Source organism: Aythya fuligula, chromosome Z (genome assembly GCF_009819795.1).
Source record: "Aythya fuligula isolate bAytFul2 chromosome Z, bAytFul2.pri, whole genome shotgun sequence".
NCBI lineage: Eukaryota > Metazoa > Chordata > Aves > Anseriformes > Anatidae > Aythya > Aythya fuligula.
In genome coordinates this window covers 62,322,787-62,346,193 of record NC_045593.1, presented here as the reverse complement: position 1 = coordinate 62,346,193, position 23,407 = coordinate 62,322,787, and the positions used below count along the sequence as shown (strand labels likewise).

Genomic DNA, 23,407 nt, shown 5'->3' with positions numbered 1-23,407 from the left:
TAAAAGTTTGTGCGTACTGTCCAGTCTTCCTTAGAGCTTACAGTACGTAAGCAGAGTGCCAGTACCAATGAGTGGCAGGAAGGGTTGCATACCCATCCAGCAAACTGAATTTATCAATATGACTTATTTTAATACATTGACTGGAAGTGCAATGTTCTTATGCAGAATTTTCTTTACAGGGGTCAAGTTCCTGCTGAGGCAGAAGCAAACTACTTAGGGGTAGCCAAATCCCTGGAAATGTATGGAGTGGACCTCCATCCTGTTTATGTAAGTATTGTTTAACTATTTTAAACTTGATAGCAACACAAAAAATCTCATGTACTATTGTGCGGGAGAGTGTTTATACAATTTAATCACCACAGAATAACCTGAAAGAAAATAGCGTACTTAATTAAGGAAAGCAAAGGAAGACTTATTTACAGACTGAATGGGGCATTCACATGTGCATCAGCTTAATGGTTTTCAGATGAAAGGTTGTGCGTGTGTTACACCTACAAAAGACAATTGTCTCTACTCTGGGGAAAAAAACAATTCCTATAAGTAATAAGTTATCAGTGCAAGTGTCAGAAGAAATGAGAGAGGGTTATAACATTTGTCTTTGACACAATAATTTTTTCATTATTCTTGTGTAAATAACAGAAGTGAGTGCTGCTAACTTTTCAAAACTATTTCAAAAAATAATGTGGGGATAGCATCAGCAGCATGTCAGGCCTGTTTTGATGTTGATTGTGATGGTGTTGCTAAAGAGATGGAGCTTGTTTCCAGCTTTTTCTCTGCTGTATCATGCAGCACTGTAGGTTGTCTATATTGCCTCAGCAAATGCCTCCACTTCTTTTGTAAAACAACGTGTGTTGGGATTGGATCCAAGTCATTACCTGGAGGCTATGTGCTCCTGGTGGAAACATCATCCTATCTTGTTTGAATAATTGTGCTTGTGGCAGGTTTTTTTTGAATAAATGAAAATCAGAACTTCAAATGAGGAGTTGTAAAGTAGACAGTTCAGAGTCAGATGTCAGAACGCTGTAAAATTACTTGAAAGAAAATAAAGAAATCAAGATAATACCAGAAGATTAAGTATGTATTTCCTGCTGAAAATTGTGTAGCCCACAATATTAAGTATTTTTAATGTACCCTGTGGCTTGATCATATTCATATCCAATGCTCTGTGCCCCTCCCACCCATAGGAAGCTGGGGGAGTTACTGGAACAGGCTTTGACATGACCCAACAAAACCTTGTTAAATTAGCAGAGTCTAGATTTTTTTTTCTGTCTCCTTAGTTTGCTTATGCTGTGCAAAGGGGTTCCTGCCTGGGTAATGAGGGGTGCATCATTCATCCCCAAGACTGACCCATGAGTATTTCTTACTATTTGTATTACAGTAGCAACAAAAGCCCCCATTCTAGGATGGAGCAGTGTGCATAAAGAACCACAGGTCTTCTGCTTGGTTAGTCACCTTAAAAGCAAACATGCCCTATGTGGTTAGTTCACTGAGGATCAGAAGCAGAGCTCATGGAGGTGTGCTTGAGCTTTCTCACATACAGGAGGGCACTTTCTACAGTCACTCAGTCTCACAGCGGGTATTTTTTGTGGTTTGTGCTCTGCAGGTTTAGTGCTTGCAGGGTTATTCAGTATTCCCTCAAGCAGGCAGGTGGGCTAGGTTTTGGAGATGACTTTCTTGCAAACTCATGCAAAAGTTTTTCAGTCCTTTGAACACCTTCTGTGTCATAAGGTATTGCCATGGTAGTGATGATTATTCATAAAGGTGGAAGGGTTAAAATGTAGTAGTTAGGTTCTAGGAAAGACTTCCTTGTTGGTTCTGTTTCTGCTTCCCCTTTGCACCATGGGATAAAGACCTGCCCTAGACCTGCCCTAACACCCTGCAGTAGGGGCCTAAGTGTGAAGCTCAACATGGCAGTTACCTGTTTGCTGTTGGTGTTTCACCATAGGATGTGGAAAGCGACAGTCCCTCACCCCTGCTCTTTCTTGCCTCTTTGCATCTGTGCATAGAAGTTTTTGTACAGGAGTTACTCTTGGTAGATGAAGTCCTGCTTTCCTGTTTGCAGGGAGTGTAAACCAGTGTGTTCAAGCCAGTCACCATGCTGGCATCCTCCACCAGACCTCACAGCTACACTGATACCAACTGCAAATGCAAATAACTGAGTGGCATATGCTTTTATTTTATAGGGTGAAAACAAATCTGAATACTTTTTAGGATTAACACCCATAGGAGTTGTTGTCTACAAGAATAAAAAACAAGTAGGAAAATATTTCTGGTAGGTATAGTTTAACTGTATTCTGTGCTATATCTGTACAATGATACTGTACAGAGATACGTGATTTGTGCTATAAGTTTGAAAGTATAATTGTATTATTAAAAATATATAGTTGGAATTCCTAATCCGTGTATGTATTATACATGAAAAAAAAAAATTCTTTTATAATGCAAGTATTGAAAAAAATATTTCCAATTTACCATACTCGTGCTGGTATCTTTAAGTACTGCTAATTTTCTATTGGTATTTGGTACATACCTAAAAAAATAATCTGACCTGTGAATCCTTTTTTGTCTTTGTATGTAAATGCATACAGCTTCAAGTTTTATTATTTATGAAATTAGTCTCACTGTCTGTCTTTTTTTCCCCCAATATTACAGGCCTAGAATTACAAAAGTTCATTTTAAGGAAACACAGTTTGAACTCAGAGTCCTGGGAAAAGATGTAAGTTCTTACTTAAGCCTATAAGAAAAAAAATATTAAAAGTGATTTTAAATCTAATTAATCACTAGTTTCTTGTATCCACCAGTGTTTAATTAGTTTTATTGAAATTACTGCAAGAAAACATCTAAGTTAAATTAATTGTATTGATAATTATTGCCAGAAAATTATGTGTAATAATTTTAAGTGTAATATGTTCCTGATGGTGCTTGCATTTTTGTTAAAGAAAGATCAGGAAGAAAGTTCATGTTTTGCAGGCAGGGGGAGAGAACTTTCTGAAGTTGGAATTTTATAATAAACCTCCATGATTCTCAAATGTGCTTTGAGTAAACTGTTTCTGCAGTGCTTTGTTTATGGTTTTACATAATGCTTTTAAACAAGGCAGAATCTATGGGGAAAGGTATAATTGATTAAAACCTGGAGCAAGGAAAATGCAGGAAGCTTTAAGGCAAAAATAGCTTGAGGACAGAAGCAGCTACACAAGGTTTCTTGAAACATATTTCTTAGAGTTTATTGTGATTGTGCTGTTATACCATTTGAGAGAAAAAAATTGCTAGTTCCAGTGAAGCAAGGATAGCTGATAGCAAGAGAAGATGTTTTTAGGTTAATTCAGTTAAAAAAGAAGGAGGATATTTGTCACTTAGGCAGCTTGGTGAGTGAGAAGGAGAAAATGTTCAGGATGTACTGAAACTTATGAAGTGTAATAAAGCAAATAATTGCAATCAATCTGTGATTTTAGGTATCTTGTTGAATTATAAGTTTAATCTGCTGAGGTTAATTTTTATTTTTATTGGAAAATACTTTGTAGGCTTCCTTGGAATATCAAGACAAAGTTTATAGACAAAACAGTTTTGTAAGAAGTATAGTCTATGCATACTTTTGTCTATGCATGTTCATTCATCTTTGTAGTGGTTGTTAGTCTCATCCATGATTTTTTTTTTGTGAGGCCATTTGATGCCTTCAGTACATGCTGGGAAATGTGAGCATACTAATGACTGGTTGTGCTGGTTCTGTTATGGATAACATTTCTTGTGCTTGTGGAAACATACTGGCAGGTTATGCTTTTGTTACTCATAAGTGGCTTGGTGTGGTGATCCATGAGTAGTCTATTTCTGATGATGCATTTGTTGAAATCAGAAAGATATTTGAAGGCTGGAGGAAGGTTGGGAAAACTTTTCCCAGTGTTTCACTTGCAGGGTGAATGCCTGTTCATGTGCAAACAGGTCCTAGTTTGACTTTGTGCGGATTGCCCTGTAGTGATGCTGTACTTTCTGTTTGATGGCACATATGTATACTTTTTCTTTTTCTTTTTCTTTTTTTTTTTTTTTTTTAACATGCTGAAAAACAAAAAATGGGACCTTTGGGAAATATGCTTAAGTTGTTTAGTTTGTGGATGTTGATGGCTCGTGAGTACTTGCTGTTGTGATTTTAAGACAAACACTTTGACAGCACTTGGTAATTTCAAGTCTCGACAGGTACTTTTAGGAAACTGTTTAAGCGAACAGCAAGTACAAGGGTGTGGCCCATCATTATAATCTACATTGCAGCTAACACTCATTTGAAGTGTTTCTACAGTGCTTCATACCCTAGCTAGTAAAAGAAATGCCAAAATGGCCCTGAAATACCTTTCTCTTCCTTTTTGTAAATGTTCTGATGGTGGTACTTAAAAAGAAATTATTGATTAGAACAAGTAAACAGTAGTCTTAATCTCTGGATTAAAGCCAATTGTAGCAATTTTTGGTGTTCTGCACCCAGAGGAAGAAAAAACGATCAGATTATTTATATGACTACAAGTTCCAGTACTCCCTGAAACTTTATTCACAAATGCCTTTTATTCCTCCATGTTTTGAAGTAAATGCTATCGCTTTGTTTTTCCCCATAGGACTTCAGATTGTGTTATATGATAGAGAGCAAATATGCCACTTCTCTTTGTTCTGCATCCTGGGATATCACTGCACAGCACAGGACATTAATACTTCACTTGTTACAGCTGTGGTGTACCAAGTCTGGAATGTGTAACTCATTTCCAGGCAATTCATTTACTAGGAAGATATTGCCAGAATTTGAAGGAGGTGAAGGGCACAATAAGTAGTCAAAAGGAAGATTTGGAGAGCTGTTTCTACTCTTGTCTCCCTGCCGTGGAAAGATAACATTTTTTTTTTTTTTTCCTTTTACTGTTGGATGAAGTAAACACAGTGGGCTTACAAGGACGTGTTTTGAAATTTTAAGTACATATATTTTTTTGAGTACAGACTGAAAATGGATATGAGTCTAAGAAAACTTGAAGGGAGAAGTGTTCGGAGGGATGAGTTATTAACAAGTATGGGACAAGGAGCACAATTACATAAAGAGAAAAACAATCCAAACATCAGTGAAAAGCTTCAGAGGCAATGGCATTTAGGAGGAATACTCTCCATAGGAAATAGGTGGAAGCATGCCGTCTACTGAAACTAGTTGGAAAGCATGCCAGAAGATATTTAGGGAAAGGTGAAATAATGGAGGCTTTCCTGTGTTTTGGTTGGATCTTTATGGCATATAGCAAAGGAGTTAACATCACACAGTAAAAACAGCATATTATTAATTCAGAGTGCTTTCTGTGAATTCCATTTTCCATATCATGGTGAAAACTCTGTGAAGGATGGGTTGTCACTCTTGTTTCCACACACTAGCTAGTTTTACATTGACAGGCACCTTTCTGGGGTACATGCATGTGTTCATCAAGAGGAAGCCTTTCATGCTTTTAGTGCCTGTGAAGTGTTGTGCTTCCGCTGAATGGGGTTTCTTATGGAAACATCTTTGGTATTCCTTCAAATAAATTTGTCTGTGTTTTTTCAAACCTACCAGAAGACTTGGAGCGAGTGCTTCCCATTAAATGGGTGGAAGTGGATATCCTGATCTCCTTGATAGGTTTAGAAATGCCAGTCTAAATGTACAGCTCCATGTCCATGCGCTGTCTCAGAAATACATCTGTGGGGTGCCTGTGTCAAAATAAATTATTTATGGCTGCTGCTGCTGAGTTTACTGTGTTTACTTTGTTTCACTTTTCATAAACTTGATGATTTAATGAGCACGAGATATTTATACTTACTCTCTTACGATAAAATAAGGTGCTTCACCTTTCCCGTTTTGTAGGGTAGGCTCTTGTAATTTTGCAGATATCTTCTATAAGGACATTTCCTGATTTCTTGTTTATTTAACTTGTTTATTCTGTGTGTTTTTCCTGCATACCTGTTGCTATTGTGTGCAAGCATGGCTATTGATATTTTATCTTTTACTGCTTTGCCTGTATTATATTTTTTCTCCCTAAAGCTCTTGCTGTTCTCCCTTCATAAACATAATACTGCCCTTAGTATTTGCCCATCAGTGACTTATCCTGATATGTGAGATGGTGAGACCCAGACCAGGTGAAAGAAACTCTTTTTCAGTAATGTTAATCATTGAATCAATATTTTATTGTCCCCTGACTGGACATGTGCTTTGAATTCTGAGACAGAATCATGTGGGCTTTCTGTGAACCCACAAAGTAACAGCATGAAACGAGGAACCTTTTCTCTGGTATGGGTGGCACAGGAGGGTTCCCTGAACACTGCAAACAATAGCAGAGAATTTTGAAGGTGATGAAAGGGTATTTTCGTGCAGGTTCCCTTAAGAAAATCAAGACATAAATCTGATACCTGTGCATAATTCCTGGTAGCATAGATGTCTGTTGAGCAACCTTGCTAGAAATAATCCAGCAATACAGGCGGCTGCGGAAGACCCCTGCTGCAACAAAACAGGGCCTGATCCCAAAGGACGTGCTGCTTAAAGACGAGTGGTTGGATGGGAATGCAGCATTCTCTGTTCTTCCTCTGTGTGAGGAACACAGCTTTCTTTTCAGGTTTCTCTCAGCTAAGGAAGTGAACAAAACAGAGAAGAACATGGTTTGGTTTTATAGGTTGGGAACTTAGATGTAATAATGTGCAGGAGTTAGAGACATGCAGCTTTTTTTGCCTGTAGGTACCAAGTACTTCTGTAGGGTTCCCTGCAACCCCATACTATTTTCTGTAACAATGCCTTTTACTTTGGTTGCACTGTGTCTGAACATGTAAGTGAATGATTTCATCCCTTCCCAGAATTTATGCAAAGTTTCTGTCCTTGCAACTTTTCATGTTTCTCTTTCACCAAACCAGAAAGTGTTGAATGTGCAAAAGACTTGCTTTCATTATTTCTTGTTTGAAGAGAAGGGTCTTTTGGAAGTCTGAAATTTTTGTTTGGAGGGATTTTGAAATTTGGTTTACTTCAAGTTAGAACAAACCCACAAACAGTGCAATTAAAAATGATTTGCACATTTTCAAGACATGTCTTCCTCTGTAATCTTTCTTAGTCAAATGCTCAGCTGAATTCATAAGGTGCAGTAGGTAAAGAGTGTTTTCAGGAGCAATATCAACCACTGATGATTACTAGAAGAATTTCAGGGCAGTTCCAAAGCACATAATAGTCCCCATTCTGGTGGCTGAAACTTGTCTAAATACAAGATTATTGTGTTCTTTTAAATTGTCTTGGAAAACCCTGGAAATACATGTATACTTTTTCCTTCGTTCCTTTCTTCCTGCCTTTTGTCCTTCCTTATTTGCTTTTCATAAATGTTAGAAGTCTGAAAAATAATTGCATTAATAAGGCGGTCCAGTTAAATCCTTTCTTGTATATTCCACCTTGAGTTACAGATTCTAGGCAGGAACTTTCATTTGATTTATTCCTCTTACTGTTTCTTGAGAAGATTTAACAGGGGATGATGAGCTGTTCCTCCTGTTCTTAAGTCCAGTTTAGCATATATTTGCATTGGATACAAAAGTAGAATTTTGAATTTTGCTATGGCTTAAGAATTACAAATACTTTTGTATCATTTGTACCCACTGATGCAAATGGTGATCAGGGAGGCTGGAGGTGAGCAAGTGCAGTGATGTTAATGTAGGGATGGTATTTTTTAGTAGATTGGATCTTTTTTTTTTTAACCATTTTGGAGTCAAAAATTGTTAGACTGACTTATCTTGATAGAAAAATTTTCAGTAGTGAACAATTTTGAAGAAGAACTAAAAAAAAATAATCCTAGATAAGCCTACATTCATTAACAGTAAGGTATTAATTTGTTTTTTCTAAGTTCCTATTTAGTATTTATTTCAATTGTTATAAAAAATATAGATACTTTTGTTTTAATCTTGATATGCTTCCTACAAACGGACAGAGCATTATTAATTTTAATTCTTGATCTTTTTTCTTAAAGATCAGTCTTATGTAACTGGTAATACATTGTCCATTATGTAAGCTATGACTGGTATGCGTTATGTAAATATATAAAGACAAAATATTTCCCATTGAAGTTAACAATTGATAGTATCCAGGTGCATGCCTGACGTGGCACAAATAGGAAACAAATAATGTTTCTAAGCAGTAACTTCAGAACTACCTTTAATATTTCTGTTATGTGTGAATGCATGTGTATCGCATGTATATGCACTGGCAGTATGTTCTGTAGTGGGACATGATACCTCCTTATGTCTCCTGTTGTGAGGTGTTTTTTGTTTTATTTATTTTTCTTGAGCTTGGATAGGTGTTGACCAGTATATACCCTAAGCTGCAGCAGCTAAAGCCTGCTCTGCCTCATGGTTTTTCAACAAGTTTTTGATCTGTGGACTGACTTGTGGCAACCTATCAAATGTTGGTAGAGCAACATGAACCCTGGCTTGGCTCCCTCTGAGTGCATTAGCAACTTGCTTTCAGTAAGTGGGAATATCGTGGAGTGCTGCACCAACCACCAGCTGCTTTGTGGAGGTCTCAAAGGTGCTGCCAAGCCAGTCTCCTAGCTGACTGCAGAGGCAGTCATAAAGCAGTGAAGGGCCCTGGCTGCACATTTGGGAATCCTTTCTTAAGCATGTTGTATAGTCAAGCAATGGGCATCCCCTGTGCTGTTCTGTCCATCCCTCCTCCCATGGGTAGAAATGGTGGTGAGGCTATGGCAGCATGAGCTCTAGGATGCTGGCTTGAGAGACTGCAGGACAAGCCTTTAAAGCATTTGAAAGGAGAGGAGTGTTCAGTGTATGTCCTTGCAGTATTTCAGCGTCTTGTGTTCTCAGGAGTAGGAGGAGGTAATCAAACAGCTCAACAGCCAGCCACTTCAGCAAGTCATAGACATGATCAAAAATCACCATACAAATGTAAGTGTTTTCCTGCTTGTCTGGTGAGCACAAGCGGCTTCCCTGAAAGATGAGACAGGCACCGAAGTGAGTGCAAAGCGGAGGGGAGGACTTCAGAATGTACAGACAGCCAGGGCTGCCCTGTAAGCAGTGGGCTGTGATGGTTTATCATGCCTTATCATTAACACATATGGCTCTCTGAAAGCCACAGTGTGAGTAGCAGGGAGTAGTGTGTGAGGCCCCAGACAATGCAGAATGAGTTTGGAATTGTGATCTTCTGCAAATCACTAGGAAAATTACAATAGTTCTTTGTTTCGTTTGCATCAGATATGTTAGGGGAAAAAAAAAAAAAGCACACTAAACTAGCTCTCACTAGCTGAGAAAAATGTTGGGGGTGAATGTTCTAGGCTTTCTTGCCTTTTAGGAAAAAATAACTGTGCTATTTGGGTTATCATAAGCATCCATTATGAAGCAGTATTTAGTTTTCAGATATGTGCTTTTCCTTCAGATTCCTGATAACCTGAGCGTGTTATCAGAAAGCTTTTTGGACCCTCCCTTAATTTTTTTACCAGTTGTTTCATTGCCCAAATCTGAATTCCATAACTTACCTTTTAGATGATTTGTGTTTGTAGGGTTAGGCTGCTTCTTACTTTGATTCTTCAGTTCATGATTGCCACATACTAGATATAGATGTTTCAACACATAGTTCATCATCAAGTATTTTACCTGTCAGCTGAGATTAGCTTTCTTCCCCTTGAAAAATAATGCTACAGAGGATGCAATCACTGACGTTTGCTGGTCAGATCTTTTAGTCATGTAATGATGTAGCTATACCTTCCCCCATTAAGTCACTGATTGATTTAGAAGTGTTACGTATCATTTGTTTTACATACGGAAAAATCCTAAAACTCTGACTTTGAAGGAAAAATAGACAGGTAGAACCTTTTCTTTGATGGGAATCTTTCCCTCAGTTTCAGTGGCATTCAAGTAAGATATGGAAGAAATACCTTATTTTAAAAACTCTAAAAAAAAAAACACCTCTGTCCCTGTCCTTCCTGAACTCATGAACTCTCTCCTCCTGGATTTGTATAATGAAATTAATTCAAGTGCAGCACAAGATTCTTTGCCTGAAAGTAGAATTCAGATGTGAATGAAGAAAGAGCAAGATCCTGCACATTAAATGTGAGTCAGAGTTCTTTCCTAACAGAAGTTAAAATGAATCATCCTATTGCATAAGGTTTTGCAATACCAGAGCCCTGATCTGATATTATTCTTTAAAAGTGGCTACAGTTGTGTGGGTTTAAATGCAAACATACCAGGTAATAGTCTGATGTAGAAACTGTAGTCTAAATTAAATCATTAAATCTTCAACCATGTTTCTGCTGTATGTGAAATAATTGACATTGACATTCCTTCATAAAAGAGCAGTATGATCTTTCAGTGGGTAGACTCCAGACTTACCAAAGGGACATGAGCAGTGTAGTTATTCTTGAAAATTCTCGCATAGATATTTCTCTTTGGCAATCTTCTTCAGGAAGTGTCCCCCCCTTTCTCCCCTCACCCTGCTGTTACTTTTTTTTTTTTTTTTTTTTCTAAACAGCTAAATTTTCAGGTGTCTAGTTTTACATTTTATAAATTAAACCTATTTTTGCTCCAAGTTAAACCACTTACGAATCCTGTAGAGAGATTAAGATCCCTGTCAAGCCTGAAATTGTATTTTAAGCAACTGTGGGAATACGTTTATGGGAATAATCTAATACTTAATAATTTTATGCTATGCATAGCAATCTGAGATAAATCCTGGTTTTCTTGATGACAGCATGTCTTTATTGCCCTTTCACGCTGTGATGCTCTGGAGAGGAAAATGTGTTTTTGACAGAAAACTAGAGGGTAATTTTCACTCCTTGGATATTTAATGGGACTGTTCCCACCAGCCATTAAACTCTTCCAGTGGAAAAATATAACTAAAATTATCCATGGGGGGAAATGAACTTTATGTCTCCAGTTTCTACTTTATTCAGGGAATGAAATCTTAGTTATTCTAACAACAGGTGGAAAGTTCTGTCCTTTTTACTGTTTTTGTTTCAAGGTGGAGGAAAGGCTATTTGAGCACATCATTTGTGTTTTTGTGATTGCTGCCTGACAGCCTTTAACAAAAATATTCTTGGTAGAGGTGGAATTTTCAGTTCTGGAGAACATACTGAGTTAGTTCACAAATAGCAAGTTGCTTGCAGCTCAAAATACCAGAGCCCTTTACCTGTGTATGCCTGCCACTGCAGAAGTATAGCTGACACAGGAGCATCTATTTCTTACAACTGGCTGCTGATTTTAGGACTGTTTTTAGTACTTGGTTGCGTTACTGTTACTGACAGTACTGTACCATGCGGAGGATTCACACTGGAGTCAATGGGACTACTAATTTGTTGTGCAAAAAACAAATATGAAATGGAGCACTTGAGTTTGCTGAGTGACAGATACATAGAAATGTATTTTATGTGAACATTGCTGAATGTTTAACTTGTTGGAAACAAGCACTGTGATGTGTCTGTTGCTTCATGTCTACTGGAAGCATTTTATAGCTTGTGTATGTATGGCTTCTCTTTCATCTCTCCCTGTGGTTTATTGTTTCCACATGTGTACTGCACTGACTGCCAAACTACCAGTGAACAGATTTTAAGCTTTGTGTATACTTTTTAGTCACCTTCTTTCACATAACTGTAGCCTTTGCAGGTGGTTTGATGACTTTTAACGTTTGACCTTTTTGCAAGTATTTTGAATCATGTTAAAGTTAGCTAGTTCTTGTTTCTTTGCCTTTCCTTTGTCTCATCTTTTTGATATCCAGTTTTGTCATTTCTTCTCTACATGCATGTCTTGTGCATTTTTTCTGTGTTGTTGCTCCATAGTACTTCTCACAAATTCTGAGTTTCTCTCCCTAACTTATTCCTGTCCTTGTGTATATTGCTAAGCAGAGCTTAAGGAAGATTATATTTTTCATTTGAGGTGCAGTCAGGAAAGATTGGAACTGTATGAAAAACCTTTGTGCTTTTTTGTTAGGAAGAAAGCTGACATCTATGAACCAGAAGGAACAGAAGTGTTTCAATAATCATCTTGCTGTTCTGTTTTTTATATCTAAGGAATCAATTCCTTAAATAATTACTTTCAGCCGATGAGAAACCAAAGAGAACTATTTTAAATGAACAATTGTAGAGAATTATATAACCTGATTTTATTCATATTTATATCTTTTCTTATGTGCATTTATATGAGATGGCAAGTTCTTGTGTTCTCATTTCACTTGCAAAATCCCTCATATCAATATTAATTTGTTTCCTTTTGTCTTCAGTGCAATGAAACTTCCTTCTTTTTTGAAGCACGTGATAAGATCACCTGCAAACATCTCTGGAAATGCTGTGTAGAACATCATACATTTTTCAGGTGAGTGATGCTGTAGTTGTGGCTTTTCAACGAAAAGGAGAGAGACAACGTTGAATAAGGCTTCCTGCCTGGCAAAACATTTTGCGTCCTGATTATAGAATGTTCGTAAAAGCTGATGCCTTCTGTTTTCTTTTGATGATATAAAACAAACATTTAGAAATCTTCAGGTAATTCAGTGGTTTATTTTGTCTTAGATTTTTTTTTTCATACAGTATTTCCAGTTGCACAAAGTAGGTTTAAACTGAAGTATCCACATATGTATAGAGCAGGATTTTAGCTGTTATATACACGTGTACATATTTAAGCACTAAATTCTCTGTAGTAACATTGAGTTGCAGCTTTTTGTTTTCACATACAACTATTTTCTATGATTTTTGATTAGGATTCTTTACAGTGCACAGAATTTTTTGTTTTTGAGAGAAGAGCTCCCTTAAATTCCATAATGTTTTGCTGACAAAGAGTATAAAATGTTTCTGGTATAACTGGTCTCAAAACACTTTCTTCTATTGTTGCAAAAACACTAGCAAAAATGTGCAAGGGCCTGTGGCTAGGAAGGGATGCTTGGTGTTGGCTTTAGCAATGCTGTGAATGTGTGGGCTCAGAATTCCTGCCACAGTCTCATTACTGTGGCATGATGGTTTTGCCTGCTCCTGTGAAATATTAAGCAAAAGGCTTTACAGTAGACTTTGAAATAAATAGATACATAATCAAAAGAGGAGGGCATAAACATGTTGCTTTGTGGAACTATCAACTCCGCAAAAGTCTGTCTGGTGGTGGGGATGAAGAGGAACAAGTAGAAAATTTATTCTCTGGAGTTCAGAGGTTGTGTTTCTCTTTCCTTTCCTTGGAAAGGAGGGCTGAAACCTACTTGTACAACTCACTCTGTTTTATTTTTTTGAACTGCATAGAGTGCCAGAGAATGAATCAAGCTCTCTGTCAAGAAAATTCAGCAAGTTTGGATCCATAGGTTATAAACATCGATACAGGTAAATTTATTTAATTGTTTAAATTTCTTTTCAGTTATTACCTTCTCCTCTTCTCTTCCAATGTAAGAAAAACCTCACCCAGACAATGAGTCAGTGCAGTTTTGTTCATGAAGCAAGAATGAGGGCCACTTTACCTGACTATTTGGGGACACATTTGAAAGTTACTTCTGATTCCCAGAGCTGGCTAGAGCCTGCTGGAGCTCATACTGAAGGTGAGAGTAACCCTGGCAAAGCTTAAAGTCAAAATATCGTTAGAAGTTATGAAATTATGTTTGTGCCCTAATTTTTTTTTTTTCCTGACAACTGAGAAATACCAAAATGGGGAGGCACGTTGGCTGCTGCCTTTATTCTAGGAATTAGATAATGGATGCAGAAAAGTGTAGAAAATCTGTAGCTGTGCAGTCCTTCTTTACAGCTGCAGTAAACTAGCAGTTGAGCTCCTGCAAGGGCTCTTGATCTGGATGGTTATATTTAATCTTGAAGCAGCAGAGTTGATATAGTGTTGTTGATTTAAGAACATAAATAAGGGCAGATCTCAAGGGAGATGGGCATATCTTTTCTAGCTGGAGTGGCTGGGAAAAATTGGATAAGCTTTCAAGGCCACAAACCTTGAAAGAAGCAGTATCCTCCAGGGTAAGGATATATAGGGAGTACTTACTCTTAATTTCAGCTGGAGTTAACCAAGCAGGTAGTATGACATAGAAGGTAGTTAATATGGTGGTACAGTGGCAGAAGTGGTAAGCAATGTGCGTTTAAGACGCTCTATCTGCAGGGACACAAAAGACTAGAAAATTGTAGGATATTGAAAAAATGCAATATGTAAGAAACCCAATAGTTTTTCTTGAGTTTTATATTCTTAAGCCTGTTGAAATAACAAAGTCTTTGTAGGCACTGGATTTGGCAATTGGAGACCACTGCTTTAAATTTAGTTCTGTCACATTGGCTGAGCAATTTTGAGCCATGTAATTTATAACTAATTTTTAGAATTGCTTTAGGGTCTGGAATTCAGTAAACCTGAAAGGAAGGATTGAGGGCAGCAAATCAAAATCATATCTGGAAGCCAGTCCCCTTTCTTTTCCCATTTTCATTTTTCCTGTGGGTCAATTAGGAATAAAGGTAGTTTTTCATCTTCTGCAGTTATTTTGAAGCTGCTGGCTGAAAAGGCCCTATTTGCTATAATGATAAATTCTAGAGGTGTTTTTCACAACCTGCAAATACAGCAGGTTTGTTTAGGTTTATTTTTGGCTTGTCTGTCTGTCTTTCCTGTCTATATTTCCACCATCACTCATGAAATACATGGATCATCATGGGTAAGAGTGATGATCATTATTTGTTAGGCAGCTCTTTGTTACTGCTTCCTGGGACGATTTTTCTGAAAACAAGAAAACCATCCCCCTCACTGAATCTGTCAGCTCCTGGACTGGAGTTAGTAGCTGTGGTAGCTACTAAGAACAGTGTGTAATGGTAACACTATTACACTTGTCCTCAGTCAATAAGAATTCAGAGCCATCTCTCTGTCACTCTTAGATTTAATATCTTGATTGTAGGGAAGGTGTTGCTGGTGGGGAAATGACTATGCCAGTGCTGAGCCTGAGCTCATGTGACTGATTCTGGACTGTCTCCAGTCAGGACCACTGGTGTGCTTCTGTTCTATCTTCTCTAACATATTTCATCATAACCCAAATTATTTAGGTTGTTGTGTTGTCTGACATGATCCAGCTTCTCCTTTTTTTAGGTGATTTTACTGCCTTTGGGGTTTCTAGTTTGACCCTGACCTTCAAAGCTCCATCAGTGAAGCTGGATAGGAGTCTGCTTAATTCCTGCCAGAATACCAAGGATGAGAGCAGGAGTTTACCCTCTTGTACCATTTTGGCAGATTGGAGCAGGGCAGTGTGCTGTGGGAAGTGAAAACTTTGTATCTTCCAGGATATTCCTCTGAATTTTAAAATGCTGTGAAGCAGTTAACTACGTTTGACTTATTCCTGTCAGTGGTATGTCTAAGTTCCTCTTCTTGGCCATTGTACATCTTTTATTTTTTTTTTCTTATATTTTTAATTAGTTCCAAGGAGGGAACTTATTGGTTCCATTGCTATGGATTGCAGTTCTGAAATGGTAATTATTACTGACAACTATGTTTATAATGATAATTTTTTCTAGAACATTTTAAAGTATATGTTTCCCATCTAGTATGAAGTGTTCCCTGTTTTGCTGCAGTGTTTGACTTTCCTTTGATCTGAGTGGATGCTCTAGTAAATGTGGATTGTGACACCTATTTACACCACATTGATTACACAGAGCTAGTGATAAATAGTGATCACAGAATCATAGCACGGTTTGGGTTGGAAGACCGTATTGTTCCAGCCCCAGTGCCATGGGCAGGGACACCTTCCACTAGACCAGGTTGCTTAAAGTCCCATCCAGCCTGGCCTTGAACACATCCAGGGATGGGGAATCCACAACCGCTTTGGGCAACCTGTTCTCACCACACACTAAGTAAAGAGTTTATTCCTTATGTCTATTCTAAACTTACCCTCTTTTAGCTTAAATCTGTTACCTCTTGTCCTTTCACTACAATTCCTGACCAAGAGTCCCTCCACAGCCTTCCTGTAGGTTCCCTTTAAGTATTGGATGGCTATTATAAAATTTCCCAGAGCCTTTTCTTATCTAGTCTGAACAACTCCAACTTTCTCATCCTGTCTTCATAAGAGAGGTGTTCCAGCCCTCTGATGATCTTTGAGGCCCTCCTGTGGACCTGCTCCAGAAGGCCCATGTCCTTCTTCTGTTGGGTGCCCCAGAGCTGGACGCAGCACTCTAGGTGGGGTCTCACAAGAGTGGAGTAGAGGGGAAGTATCACCTCTTTCTACCTGCTAGCTATGTTTCTTTTGGTGCATCCCAGGATATAGTTGGCTTTCTGGGCTGCAAGTGCACATCTCTCTTCTTTTTGTGCTTGGAATTGTCCCAACCTAGGTACAGGACGCACTTGGCCTTTGTGAAATTCTTGAGGTTAACACAGGGCAACCTCTCAAGCCTGCCCAGGTCCCTCTGGATGGCATTCCTTCTCTGCAGCATGTCAACTGCACCACACACATTGGGGTTATAGGGAAATGTGCTGAGGGTGCACTCAATCCCACTGTCCATGTCACCAACAAAGATGATAAACAGCGCTGGTCCCAGTATTTACCCTTGAGGGACACCAGTCATCACTGGTATCTACCTGGACATGGAGCTGTTGACTGCACCTCTTTGAGTATGACCATCCAGCCAATTGCTTATCCATCAAGTGGTCCATCTGTCAAATCCATGTTTCTCCGTTTTACTTACAAGAATGTTGTGTGGGACAGTATCAAGTACTCTGCATAAGTCAAGGGAGACAGTAATAGTTTCTTTTCCCTTATCCATTGGTGCTTAAGTCTATTGTAGAGGGCCACCAGATTAATCAGGCACAATGTGCCCTTGGTGAAGCCATGTTGGCTGTCACTAGTCAACTCTTTGTTTATCAAGTGCCTTAGCATAGCTTCCAGGAGGATCTGCTCCATCAGTCTACTGGGCAGAGGTGAGGCTGACTGGCCTGTGGTTCCATAGGTACCAAGAGTACCTATGGAACCTTTTGGAAAAGGAGTACCTTTTTTCGCTTTTAAAAAAATTCCCTATTAAAAAAAAATCCCTTTTAAAAAATTATAATCAATTGGAGCTTAACAGATTATCTCTTTCTGGAATTCAGAGTGGCAATAATACCATTTTGTATGTGCTTTGAGAATATTTTCTTTACACTGATTTTCTTCCCTGTTTGTCTTTTGTAGGAAAGTTCCATCATTGGGTTGGGTGGTGTATTTATGGGGACCATAAGACAGACAGCTTTCAAAGAAAAACAACAACAAAAAAAAAAAACAAAAAACAAAAACACACAAAAAAAAACCATCTAAAGATCAAATATTTTGTTTAATATGTGGAGATGTTAGTGTGAGCAGTAGATGTTGTCCCTGGAGATTTAGTTAAAACTGTTTCTGGAATTTGGGAGATTGGTGTGGTTGCAAAACTGAAAATTGGAGAGGAAGTGTTTTATGGCTAACTTGGGAGGAAAAAAACACCCTTGAAACTAAATATCAAAAAGCACTATTATTTTGATGTAATGTTAGATGATTTTTTTTGTCCTTTAATCCTTTTACAACTGTTGAGAAGATCATAATTCTGCAGTGCTGACTATTCCTGTGGGGCTCTTGGTGAAAATGCAGTCATCCTAGTGGAGTACATTCACATAGCTCAGGAAATCTACATCCATAACACCTGTATAATTGCTTGGCACTTGCTAGCATGATACCTGATGACTTCTAAGTCATGGAACTGCAGGTGTTACAGCAACTGGGAGTTAATGCTGTCACTTTCTTTATGTTGTAAGTTTCCAGTAGCAAGCATAGAGTTCTGCAGAGGAATATGGTGTTTGTTTGAAAATTTTGTTATGAACACCTTATTCTGCTTGATCACATGGAGATAGGCATTAGAATGAGCATAAAATAATACATTTAATTTCTTAAAAAGTCATGCATCGAGGAAGAGCCTTACTTTAAGAGGTAATAAGGTTTTGTATTACACTTTGCTTTTGCACTGGGTTCTCCATACCCTTTTTACTGGCCTTCCACCGTGGCAGAGCCAGTAGCCCCTTACTGACTGAAACTGAGCAATGTTAACTGTGTGTTCTCCTGAGATAAAAACTTAGAGAGGGAATTCAGGATCTAAGCAAATTATTATTTATTTGATTACTTACATGAGAATGTCATATGTTTGGAGATAAGATGTTACAAAAGGTCAAACTATCTTAGCCTCTTCCTAGTAAGCTGGCATCTTTTTGTTTGCTTAGATCCTCTAGTAAATGCCTTTTGTAGAAGAGATTGGCACAAACTGTTGATGATTCTGCCACTGAATGATTCAAAACAAAAGTGAGTTCCAGGCAGGGTAGTGTTACTCTCTGCAGGTGTATCAGAGCTGCAAATGAGAAAGGAATAACTATCAAAATGCGCTGTCTGAACACCATGCATTTTTTTTCAACCTAAAGATGCTCTGTTTCTTAGAGCATTTCCCCAAGTGTTTACACAGTTGATTTTGTTGTGTTTTCAAGTGGCAGGATGTCTCTGCAAATGACCAGAGATCCTTCTGTTCAGCTCCCGCGGCCTGACCAGTGTATTGAAAGAAGTCGCAGTAAGACATACCCGAAAAGAACACAACAAACAGGTAAGTCCTTCTATGCTGTGCCTGTGGAAAGACTTTGTCCCTGGTTTGTGGTTCATTTCACTTTCAAAAGGTGAATCAAAATTGTTGCAGTGTCCTTGAGTGTCTCTCAGAATGGATTCTGCCTTCTTTTAGGTTAGTGTTTAGATACAATGTTAAGTAGATCTAAAAAGTCCAACTTTGTAGATAAAGGTAAAAAAGATTTGTGGATCAGATATGATAAGAACATATATTTGTAGGTCTAATGTAAAGTATGTTAGGGAAATTTTAAGATGGGCAGAGAAATACTGTCTCTCTAGTTTTATAACCAAGAAGCTTGGCTGTGATTTCGTTGTTCCAGCTGCTTGACCCAGGCTGCTTTTACTCTATGTCCTTTTCCCAGTTTGGTAAAGCTAGAGCAATATCCCTTTATTTTGATGTTAAGTGAAATAGGAGTTAATGCCATGCTCTCTGCAGTTTTAAAATGCTTCAGATTTGTGAATTGGAAATTTATAACTGCATGCTGAAAACAGGGAAAGCTGAAAGTTTTTGTGGGCATTAGAGGAAACATGCAAGATGAAGTGCTAAGCACAGGAGTCATCTGCAAAATAATAAATGTTTGCCGAAATCTAGTATTAGGGGCAAAAATCTTTCCTAATGTCAGATACCAGTTCTACATGTGACTACATGCATATGCTTAGCTTTGTTTTGACTGTAGTTATACAGATTTCAGTGGAACTCATGCATGGAGTTGGGTACATATGCGCATGTGTGTTAGGGGATTGGGGAACAACTTGCCCGGGCTTTTAAAAAGTAAGCAATCTTTCTCATGGTTAGTACAACATGACATACTTTTGAGAGGTCTGGATTTTAAAAAGAGGGTGGGTATATACATCTAGAGGTGTCCAATGTTTGTTCTGGATGCCATCTTTTGACTGAAAACTGAATACAGTGTGTCCTGCCTTTTATCTGCAGTGGGTATTGAAATATAGTGTAACTACAATTTTTGCCCTTGAAAAATATAAGCAGTTCACAACAGGGTTTGTTTATTTCTTTTTTTTTTTTTAAGAGTATGAAAATAACTGTTTTGCTTTCAGAATTTGGTATCTTTTTGTCAATGAGTGCCTAGATGTGTGGTTTAATTTTTAGATAGCCCTGTGTGGAGCCAGTAGTTGGATGTGATGATCCTTGTGGGTCTCTTCTGACTCAGGATATTTTGTGGCTTATCTATGACTTGTCTCATAGATGCTGTTCACCCTTGAACATAGCGACTTAGACTTTTGTTCAGCTGGGCTATCCCATTCTTAGAGTGGTGTTTCAAGATGAATGGCATTTCCCACCTCGTTATTCCCCTGTTCAGCTGTGCAGAAAATTGTGTGGCTATTCAGGGGTAAACTTGTCAGCTGAAACTCAGCCCTTAGTTAAAAATAATGTTTGCCTTAGCACAGGCAGTGAATGTCAGTCAGTATTGCTGTAAGGATGAGCGTGTTGTGCTTGTTGTTTTTTTTCAGTGTCTTTAATTGGAACTACGAAGAAACCAGAAACCTTCTTGTGACCTGCTCTGCTCTTGTAATGTGATGCAGAGTTCCCTGGGCAATGCCTGCTTGCTTTGGTGTATTTAAATACTCTGTCTTACTTTGAAGATTAAAAAAAAAATGTTTTGTTTTTTACTCATCTTATTCATAAGTATTTGTGTAATTTCTATCCCCCCAATCTTGTTTTGCTCTTAATGTGGCTTAATTGATAAGCCAAGCATTTCAAATATGCAATTGCTTTCCACTGGTGCAGGTTTATTACCTCAAAAGATTTTTAAATCAGATTAATTTGATTCATTTCCCACATTATATGTGGATTAAAGGAAGAGAGCTGTGCTACTCAAAATCTATCCTTCTCTGTCAATGCATCTATTTTGAGTCTCAATTTTTTCATTTTGTATCTGGGTATTCATGGTGATATACTGCTAGTTCTCTTTGTCCATTTAAATGCATTTTCATACTCTGAAGGAAAGTTAATGTCATTTCTCCTCCATGTGACAGACTCCATATGGCAGTCTCTTGCATGTCACCAGGATAAATGCACCCTTTTTCCCCTAAACTGGATCTTTGATACAGCAGTATTGAGTCCATTTCTCTCAGGGAATCAGGTCCAGTTGATAGATTTTAAGCAACACTAGGTGAAAAATACTGACCCGATATGTATTTTACTTATACAAAATATTTTTTATCAAGAAAATGTGACTGCTGAAGTAAACAGTCTTGAGTTAAAACACTTCAGTTGGGCAAAGTTTTAGAGAATAATATGTTATATCTTAAAATAAATTTTCCTTTTGTATAATGGGATCATGTATCATGTCAGTAGATCTCATTGATGGCTTGTCCTTTTTTCTTAATTTTATGTTCCTAGTATGGTGTAATAAGATTAAATACGCCTTGTTCAACATTTTAAACAAGATGGTTTTAGTTTACATCTGCTGGATATTTCTATATTTCTTTAGGTGTTTTCTGGAAGTGCCACATAAATTACCATCCAGCTGAACATAGCTTATAATTTATCTTTTTGTAATGAACATCAGAGTTCCATTTATTTTCCCCTCTCACAAACCCCAAGCCCAATAACAGCTTACAAATAGTTATTATTTGTAGCTTTCTTCTTGCCTTCGCCAAGAATCTTCAAGTCCAGCATCTTTCCTCACCTTCTTTACTTTTCTTCCTTTTCTTATGATTGCAAAGTTAAGCACATGAAACAAATGCTTCTCTTTCTGCAGCCAGCTCAATTAGTTGGTCTGTCATAGACCCAACATCATCTGTTTTTGGACAATTAGATCAACCACGAGACACAAATTCATGTCTGTAGCACGTGCCATCTACATTGCTGCTGCTGGCTGTAGAGATCTGTGTGAAGTACTAAAGTCTCTAACCTCCAATATCTCTTTTTTGTTGTTGTTGTTCCTTTATTTTGTATACATGTTCTGGTGTTATTGGTGTTATTACCAGTTGCCTGGTAAGTGTGTTGTTTTTTTTTTTTTGTCACTTGCACGTAGAGGTTAGCTATAGCTTGCAGTAATGAGTGACTAATAATGTTTTCCTGTCTTGCAGGTCCATTAAAATGTGCTAAAGTCATAAGGGCTGCAGACTCTTGAACTGTGGGTTAAAAGTTGGAATAGGTACCAAGACAATGATAGAAAAAATATATACTTATATATTTGTTTGCAGTTAGAACGCTTTAGGGGATCAATTAAAGGACATAATACGGTGAAGAGAGAAACTAGCTTTCTTGTATAATAGCCACAGCCATTGAGTGGTTCCCTTGATAGGAAAGGATGAATAAGCAGTTTGGCTTTGGCATGGCAGATTATTTTCCTAGAATCCAGATTACAGTTGCTTAAATTTCAGTAAACTGCATTTTATCACTTGCTTAACTCATACCATATTTCAGCTGCGCTAGAATTAGTGGAAAGACCAGTCCAGGAAACTTCACGGACTGTGCAATCAGTGTTTTTATATTAGTGCATTTTTTTCCTTTGTGTATGCTTAGGTTGTTTTTCAAGTGGGTGCTCAGGTGGAGAAAGTTGTTTTGGGTTGTTTTGTGGAGCCTTGAACTCAAGGCATGCATAGCTTGTTTAGTTCGTTTATTCCCCCAGTTTCAGCTGAGAGAGAGTTACAGTCACATTTTGTTCTGGTTGCAAATCATAAACTCAAACAGTGGAACAGGATCACTTATTGTTCTGCCTTACCCTCTTATGGCAGGACTGATAATGTTCAGCTTTCGCAATAATGGGTACGGGCTGCTCGATGAAAGCATTCATTATTCTTTCAACTGAATGCTGCACTCAAGAAGTTCCTCAGGAACGTTCTCTCTGGACAAACATTGATGTGGCCAGACCTGTTGCCATAGGTCTGAGTTTATTCAGTCCTGGAAAACACATTGCTTAGGGCTTCTTGTTTTTTGCTAGCTGAGGACTTGATTTGCCAATGCCTTGCACGCTGTGTAGTTGTATAACCACTGTAAAGTAAACCCTGGCATTCTGTTTTATAAGCCAGGTGGAGAATCAGGAGCAAGTATTAAAATTACAATACTGCATGTATTCTTATGGTCTCTAAACTATAGCTCCTAGGCATTCACAATCACTGCATTGACTGAGCTACCTAATATCACAGACAGCTGTCATTATCCTTCTTTGCATGCACCTCAGTCATGGTAGATAGAGCTGTTGGATTGGGGCATTCAAAATCACCAGTCTTTTCCCAGAAAACTGATATTGGTTTTGAAAGCTAACTTTTACAAACTGAATATTGGGTTAACTGTATCTATTTAGTTATTTATTTACTTTGAGCATTAAACTTTAAAGGTTATTTGAAATAACAAATTTTCCAAAAAGATGGATGTGACCACTGCTGTATTTCACGATATGGCAATTTCAGCAGAAATGAGATGACAGGTATGGAAATTACTTTGGAAAAAAAAACCAACACATTATCACAGGACAAGCTAAGTAAGTGTGGACATTTGAAGTCCATTCATTTTTATAAGCTCTTAGTAACATGCCGTGCAAAGCATGAACTCTTACGTCATGTTTTCCTTTTGATCACTCTATCTTCTGCCCTCATTAATAGGTCTAAATACAAACACTACTTTCAGATAATGTCAGTGAAATTGCTTTAGTTGATAAGAAACAGGCATGACTTAATTAGCTCACGAGGCTCCTAAGATTTTGGGCTTCTGAGTTTTTAAAATCTAGTTGTCTATTTAAATTTGAATGCACAAATCAATGTTAACCTTGCTGTAAATTTAATCAAAGCATGCATTCATGTTTATGGAAAAATTCAGTTCAGTGAACACTGACAGTAACTTAACTCACAAAAGGCAATCAAGCCAAAAAACCTGGTACAAGTTGAAGATTT

General features: G+C 37.8%; 1 protein-coding gene across 1 annotated transcript in view; it reads left to right on the top strand.

The window, feature by feature from the left end:
- Positions 1–23,407, top strand: part of EPB41L4A (erythrocyte membrane protein band 4.1 like 4A) — a 127,819-nt gene that overhangs the window by 71,959 nt on the left and 32,453 nt on the right. Inside the window, exons 7-12 of the mRNA XM_032206190.1 lie at positions 180–267; positions 2,184–2,272; positions 2,653–2,716; positions 12,227–12,318; positions 13,227–13,304; positions 18,418–18,530. Coding sequence (XP_032062081.1) covers positions 180–267; positions 2,184–2,272; positions 2,653–2,716; positions 12,227–12,318; positions 13,227–13,304; positions 18,418–18,530 — 524 coding nt within the window. The remainder of the gene's footprint in view (positions 1–179; positions 268–2,183; positions 2,273–2,652; positions 2,717–12,226; positions 12,319–13,226; positions 13,305–18,417; positions 18,531–23,407) is intronic.